The sequence below is a fragment of the Mesocricetus auratus genome, unplaced genomic scaffold (genome assembly GCF_017639785.1).
Source record: "Mesocricetus auratus isolate SY011 unplaced genomic scaffold, BCM_Maur_2.0 Super-Scaffold_100676, whole genome shotgun sequence".
NCBI lineage: Eukaryota > Metazoa > Chordata > Mammalia > Rodentia > Cricetidae > Mesocricetus > Mesocricetus auratus.
In genome coordinates, this window is record NW_024429266.1 from 102,828,724 (window position 1) to 102,836,385 (window position 7,662).

The 7,662-nt window shown below is 60.3% G+C and overlaps 1 protein-coding gene across 3 annotated transcripts in view; it reads right to left on the reverse strand.

Annotated features, from left to right (window-relative positions):
- Positions 1-1,996: 1,996 nt before the first annotated feature.
- Mex3d (mex-3 RNA binding family member D) overlaps positions 1,997-7,662 on the reverse strand; it is a 6,926-nt gene continuing 1,260 nt past the window's right edge. The window contains exons 2-3 of one of the 3 annotated variants that reach the window (XM_040738634.1): positions 2,878-4,263; positions 1,997-2,712 (exon numbers count right to left, since the gene is read on the reverse strand). In XM_040738634.1, the coding sequence (XP_040594568.1) occupies positions 2,654-2,712; positions 2,878-4,263 (1,445 nt within the window). In that variant the 3' untranslated portion in view covers positions 1,997-2,653. Of the gene's footprint in view, positions 2,713-2,863; positions 4,264-7,662 lie in introns of those variants that run through there. The other 2 variants (XM_040738635.1, XM_021234848.2) reach the window with 2 other exon arrangements.

A 7,662-nucleotide genomic window follows, 5' to 3' on the forward strand; every position in this document is an offset into this window, starting at 1 on the left:
GCTGTCTGTGCGCCCGGTCCTGTTTCTGAGCCCTTGGTGGCCCGAGGGTCATTTTCCCTTCGTTTCCAAACCATGGATTCGTGGATGCTGCCACCGCCTGCCCTCCCCACATCCCCCTCTGCAGTTCGGCCAGGCGGCATGTCCTGTGCCCCCGGGTGACCCCTCGGCCACAGCCACACTCCCCACTGACCTGCCACTCAGCCTTGTAGCTTCTCGGGTCAGGGCTGTGGGGACAAAGGGCCTCAGTGGAGTCACTGAGACATCAGGGAAGACACTGATTCTGTAATCACAAGGCCTCAGTGTCCTTGGGCTGTGTCCCAGGCCGTCACCTCAGGCTTTGCCGCCTGTGCTGTCTCCACTGTTGGCTCCAATGCTCCTGCCTCAGCCTCCTGAGTGCGGGATGACAGCCTGTCCCCGTTCACCTGGCTTGCCCAGGTCCCACAGCTCCAAGCCATCCCCGTCCCCCGTTTCAGTTTTTCATGAGACAGGTTCTTAGGCAGCCCAGGCTGGCCTGGAGCTCACCAGCCTCCATCCTCAGCCTCCTGGGTGGTGGGTGGGTGGCATGTGACCCCAAAAGGGCCCAGTCTCTCTTCCCTGGACACCCGGCACAGGGTCTGGGGCCCTAAGCCAGGATGACCTCCAGGTACTTTTTTTTTTTTTTTTTTTTTGGTTTTTCGAGACAGGGTTTCTCTGTGGCTTTGGATGCTGTCCTGGAACTCACTTTGTAGACCAGGCTGGCCTCGAACTCACAGAGATCCACCTGCCTCTGCCTCCAGAGTGCTGGGGTTAAAAGCGTGTCGCCATGCCCACCAGGGATCTCCAGGTCCTTCATTGCTTCTAGAAAGCTCCCGCAGGATGTGAGGTCCTAGTGGGAGGCTCTTAGGGTTTATCTTTGTGTGACAGAGGGAAGGCTAGCTGTCATTCAGACACTTCGGTCCCTCAGCTCCCAGGACAGGAGGCAGGCTGTAGGAGTGACCCCTTTCTTATGGGGGTGACCCCTTTCTTACGGGGGAATGCCGTGTGCGGTGTGCAGCCCCTTCCTTCCGACTGCCATGTATATGACAGCCTGTCACCTCCTCCAGGAAGCCCTCGGCATGCCTAGCTTTGCCCATCCCCCCTGCCGTGTATTAGTTCCTAGGAGTTGGAACCTGGTCAGAAAGGGGGCACAGGTTGATAAATGCACTCTGGGGTCCTGAAAGCGAAAACAACGGGGGAGAGGAGTGTCTGATCCGACCAAGTGCAGGCCGGCCACTCTCTGGACTTGTGGGCTGTGCGTGTGCTCCAGGGTCTCACCCATGCTGGGATGGGCTCTATGACACAACCGTCCTCGAATCATTCTGCTCCTGTGTGACACCAATAAAACCCACCGGTTCCCTAAGCTGCACTTTGGTGATGTCCTCACTTGTCCCGCGCTCCAACCCACAGGACGCCACCCACCCCCTTCCCCCAGCCCTTCCTGAAGTCAGAACAGCATGCCACCCACGCCGCATGTCACCCATCCCAGGGTCTTTGCGGACAGCCGGGGACACCCACTGACGAGCCACCCCACAACTCTGTAGCTGGTTATCCCCGCATCCAGCTGGGCGGTTCCTGGGGTGATGTCAGGGTGGACGGTGGGTCTCCCACATACTCACCAGGCAGATGTCCCGCAAGGGTTATGGGTCACAGCTCATATTCTCACAGTGGGGACCAAAGCATCAGACACACACACCGGGGCTACTTGTATCTCAAAACTCAGGGCTTTGTTTTCTGAGCCAGGGTTTCTCTGTGTAGCCCTGGCTGTCCTGGAACTCGCTCTGTAGACCAGGCTGGCCCGGAACAGAGTTCCACCTGCCTCTGCTTCTGGGGTGCTGGCATTAAAGGCGTGCGCCACCACCGCCCAGCCGGTCGTGTCTTTATCCCAGACTGTCAGGAGCGGGGGACAGTGAACCAGGCAGAGATCGGCACCTCTATCTGCAGGGGCTCCTCCCACACCACGTGGACGCCAGCCCGTACATATAGGAAAACAACTTTATTAAGAAGGTCGTCAAGTCCAAAAATAAAACTCTTGATACAATTTTTTAAACCCTTAAATCAGTTCAGCAAATATATAATCAGTGATTTAGCTGTCAAAGATTAAAGGTCCGTTGCTTTATTTAAAATAAAATATATTTTAGTTCTTAAAATTTATTCCGTAAAGTACATTATCTAATATAAATTCCCTACATATACACAGGAAATATGAAGTAAAAATAACAATAAAAAAACTTTAAAAACCTTTTTAAAAAACAACAAAAATCGCAACACTGAGTCTTAATTTAAAAAAACAAAAATAAAATAAAAAGTTAACCACAATAAAACAAAACCTATAAATTTGTTGATGGGACACCCCTTGATACCCTCCCCTTGCCCTCCTCTGGCCACCCTGTGGCTGATGTACAAAACGGTGTATATTTGCCCCAAAAAAAGGGAGTGTGTTGTGTCGAGGGGAAAAAGCCACTTGCCTTTTTCTGGAAGTTTCTACAAGAATCCACACTGTTAAATCCAGTGAGAGTTGTAAATATCGTGTTATTTTTTTGTTTTAAGATCACCCCGGAAACGGGGAGGGGTGTCTTAATAAAAAGTGCAAACAGAGAATTCTCCGGTTTTATTGTCACCGGCTTACTCAATACTGTCACTTGTCAAGAGCGGAGGCGCTGCCGCTGGGCCGCAAGCTGATGGCCTCGACGCCTGCTGCAGGAGTTAAAGCTGTTTGCGACACGCGTGGGCCCTGTCCCTCCCCACCTCTCCCCAGCCAGGCCCTGCCCTGCCCCCCTCTTCCGCCCGAGGCCCACGGACCCCCTGCTCGGGGAAGCCAGGGCCGCCCCACGAAGCAGGGGTGCAACTAGGAAAAGATATGAATGGCTTGGGTAGCCGGTGTGCGGCAGGCGGGGCACTCTGGCTCACTCTTCCCGCAGATGCGGACAGCGCAGTCCATGCAGAAAAGGTTGTGGCCGCAGGGGACCAGGGCGGCCATGGCCTCACCTTCCGCGCACACCACGCATTCACGAGCCAAGGCTGCTGCGGGCGGGCTGGGGGCCGCCGCGGGTGCAGAGGAGTTCGCTGCTGCTGCGGTGGATGGCTTGTGGCTGCCCTCCGAGGCAACGGCGTCCAGGGTGGAGGACACCGCGGGGGCGGTGCTGGGCAGAGAGGGGGCCGCAGAGAAAGAGGTGCTGCCGGAGAAGGGCGGCAGTGCGCTCTGCGGGGGTCGCCAAGGCACAGCGCCCACCGGATCCGGGACGCCTCTACGCGCCAGGGGCAGCTCCAGGCTCAGACCTCCGGGCTCGGGCAGCGTGGGCGAGTGGCGGGGCGTGCTGGCGGTCCCGCTGCTGCTGCGCCGCGCGCCTGTGCTGGGTTGTGTGGGCGCCCCGTTGACGGCGGGGCAGCCGCTGAAGGCTGGCAGCGGCGCGGCGCGCTCGAAGGGCGCCCAAATGGTAGCCGTGGCAGGCACAGTTAGGTCCAGCGCCAGGAAGTCGAAACCAAAGTCGCAGTCCTCGGGGGTGGCTGTCCCCGTGGGGGCTCCGGGTCCGTCCCCACCAAACGTGAAGCCCCCGTTGCCCGAGCCCCCATAGGGGCTGCTGGGACTCGGGTCCGGCAGGGGCGGCCCCCCACGGCTGCCCACGTAGAAGGGCTCGGGGTTGCTGGCTGCGCCCAGGACGCTGTCCCCACGCAGGCCGCTGGTGGCGGCTGGGGGCCTCCGTCCCGGGTGGGGGGCCTTGGCCCAGAGGCTGGCTGCGGCTCCCAGCAGGTCCAGACACACGTCGGTACCGTTGGCGTGGAAGTCGCTGTCGGGGCCCGCATCCGTGAAGGCCCCGGTGCGCAGTGTGATGTGCGCCTCGATCTCCTCCCGCGCTCGGTCCACGTTCTCGGGCATTCCGGTCACTGCGAACACTGGCTCCTTGTCACGACCAGGGGTCACGATGTACGTGTGCGTCCTTTGCTGGATCCGTTTGATGGTGGCGCCCTTGGGTCCCACCACCAGCCCCACCACGCGGTAGGGCACGCGCACCTGGATGGTCGTTTGGCCGGGCAGGTTGGGGGGACCTGCGGTGGCCCCCGACAGCCCGCCCGCCTTGCTGCGCGTGGCGCGGATGAGAGAGAAGTGCTCGGCGGCCGACAGGATCTCGCGCTTGGCCATCTCCACGTCCTCCTTGCGCCCCGTCACGATGAAGACCGGCTCCTCGCCGCGCACTGGAGTCTTGATGTAGGTATTGGTCTTGGCGCGCAAAGCCTTGATCTTACACCCTAGGAAGACGGGAGACACGTGACCCAGGATGCCCGAGTCTGACCCATCTTCAATGTCCATCCCCAGACACTACACGGACCTCCCACCCTGAGCTCATTCCCATCTCTGGGATGCACCCAGAAGAGCAAGCGCGCACCAGGAAAGGGCACCTGATGAGTGGAGCTCACACCACCGAGACCAGTGTGGAGGAAGGAGAGAGCCAACCCCCGCCATCGGGCCTCTGACCGCCTCATGGTCCTGAATCTGCTCCTGCCAGGGATGAACTAATGAAGGAAACCCCGTGTGCCCTCCTCAGGGTTCAAACCCGCCAGCTATGGCCTGACTGTCCCTCTCCAGCCTTTGGGACTCAGAAGCAATGTCCGGAGCCTGCCACCATTGAGGAGTGGGCTTACCCTTAATGGCAGTGTGGTGACAGGGAGGCAGGAGGACTAGAGTTTGAGGCCAGCCTGAGCTAACCCTCTGACACCAGTGTGGGGTGGGGGGCTGTGGCGCAGAGGATGGAATGCCCGCCACGCTTTTCTCAGTAACCGGCCCTCCCAGGCTGCAGCCCAGGGGACACCAGCTCGGCTTGATGGCGGACTCCTGGGCCATGACGCTGGGGGCGCGGGGGGCTTGCCTGTGGGTTGTAGACGTACCCCCCATTACAATACCAGACACTCTCCAGCCCTGAGGGCTCCCCTGGGGGCAGGGTGCCTGGGAGTTGGACCACACAAGCAGCGCTACCCAGCACTGAGGAGCGCGGAAGGCAACAGTGTTGCTCCTGGTCTCCAGCAAAGCAGCAGGAAGGTGGTGGGAGGGGCGGGCCCAGGCTAGTGTGCACGTGACCACCAGAACTGGGGGGGGGGTCTCAGGGTCTATGGAAGTCACACCTCTCACTGAAGTGGGGTCACTTTCCTGCCATCTCCTGGGCCGGGGGCTGAGGGCCTGTTCCCCACCTGGCCACATGTCTTCTTCCATGGGACCCCAATAACAAACTGGGACCCAAAGTACTGACACCCCCAAAGCGCCCCCCAGCTTGTCCCCGATCTGGCTGCCCTGACTTCTACTATGCACGGAAGGCGGGAAGGGACGGGTGGACAGAGCCTTCTGTCCCACTCCAGGGACTTACACCAGAGGCTTACAGGACAGCAGCCCAGCTCACAGACCGCCCGTCTCAAGGGGGACGGTGGCGGCTGGGGACAGGCCTGCGAACCTGGAGGGGGGGCAGTGAATGCGGAGAGGACCCCTCACACGCTCAGCAGCCCCCGCCCGGCAGCCGTTCCTTGGTTGTGACCACAGACCTTGGCTCAGATGGTAACCTCGGGTAGGGCCCCAAGGACCAAGAGGCTTCAAGGAGCAGGACATGCTGGCACACTCTGGTCACCTCGGAACTGAGGCTGAGGTCAGCCTGGGCTACAAAGAAACCGACAGCAGATCTGCGGCTACAGGGGCTGCAGGTCAGTGATGAACACTGGCTTGGGGCGTGGCCCAAACACCCTCTAACCCATTCCGCAGCACGAGGCCCGGGGACAAGCTGGCCTTGGACCCTGTTGCTCTGGGCAGGTAAGCAGGTCACATAGGAAAAGGGTGTACATGACCTGGGTGCTGACTGGTGAGCATGAGTAGCCCGGGAGCCAGCCGGGGGTGGGGGGGGCGTGGGCGGGGGGGGGGGGACACAGGGAGACAATGACAGCCGACTGTGAGAGATGATCTGCCACCCTGACTCAAAGCTAGGCACACCTGGGAAGGGGAATCTGACACCCTCACTGTGACTTGTGGGGCATTTTCGTGACTAACCATTGAAGGCAGAAGGGCCCAGGCCCTGTGGGTGAGGCCTCCCTTAGGGTGGTGGTCCTGGGCGCTATAAGGAAGCCGCTGAGCAGGCCATGGGAGCAGCCCGTAGGCAGCGAGCGCCCTGCATGGCCTCTGCTCCAGGTGGTCCTGCCCCGGCTCCCCTCTGTGATGGGAGACTAAAATAGCCCTTCCCCTTCTCCTCCAGGGCTGTTTTGGTCAGGGTTGTATCACACTCGGCCAGCTGGGTGGAGTGACGCTGGCATCACGTCCCCAGATTCAGGTGCCTTCCCTGTGGTCCGAGCCCCCAGCTCAGCACAGACTCCTACCGCAGTGAACCAGGACTTAGGAATATTTGCTTAGTATCCCGCCGGAGGGGCAGGCACCCCAGCACTCTGTGAACTCGGCCAACCACATCCTGAAATCCCGATTGCACAGCCGGTGGGGGCCCAGCACAGAGCACCTCGATGTGACAGCCCGCCAGAGAGTGGCGAGCTGCACGGTGCCCCAGAACCGTGGCAGGACCTACCTCCAGGAAGAGGCGGCAGCCAGGTTTGGGACAAAAGACTACAACCCTTAGATTTCCACACCTGTCCACACAGACTCTGAACAAGCCGGTAAACTGGTCCTGGTACAGCTACATGGGGTGGCATGGGGACGGAGGCTACAGGGAAGCCGGTCCAGGGTGGCAGAGTTGTCTACACAAAGGGATAGCTGGCTGGCTCAACGGCATGCCCACCTCACCTTGGCCACGCCTAGCCATGAGCCCTTAGGCCCAGCACCGTCCTTTCTCAGCAAGCATGAAGCAGGTGAAAGAGCCACCGAGAAGGCAGGAGACATCGGCGCTGCCCCACCCACCTGGAACTAGGGAAGGTGGCCACGAGGAGTCCCCGGCTGCTGGAGGGTGACAGCTGACCTTGCAATTCCAACTACCCACATCCTCCATCGGTTACAGAGGGTCTAGAGATGCCTGAGCCCCACCCTTAAGTTCTTACAACCAGGTGGATCCCCCTTTCAGTGGGAGGTGCTAGGGACAGGCTACTATGGGTGGGGAAGGCAGGAGAAAGTTGGGGGCCACTGTTACCCTGCCTTGTGGGTGTGTGAAGGGCCAGGCACTGCCCACCACCCTCCTGCCCGCCCCAGCAGCTCAAGGGCCAATGAGCAACGTCTGGCCTGATGTCACCGTGCGAATCTCAGCCTGGCTTTCGAACAAAGAGAACAATGGGGAGGGCAGCAGAGACACTCCCTAGCTCCACAGAGCTGCGGCAGGGACCCCCAGACCCTGGCTCGCCCGGATCCCCAAACCCTAGGCCCGCCGGGGGTCAGCAAGTCAAGATGGGCTCTAAGGGGGGTGCACCCCACTGGAGCGCTGCAGCCAGGAGATCCTCCTATAAATTCCACATCCTCGAGCTAGGGGTACGCCTAGGGCTCGAGTCCTTTTCTAACGGCGACAGCACCCTAGTCTGGACCCCTAGGGCGCTCAGGGAGGCACCTTCTAAGCTACCTCCGGGCACCCTCCCTGGGATACCGAATCTGAGTTGGCCCCGCCCCATGTCTATGGGGGTGGGGGTGGAGCACCCACCACCCAGCCCTGGCTGCCGCTTCTGAGGGGCCTGTGTCTCCCTCAG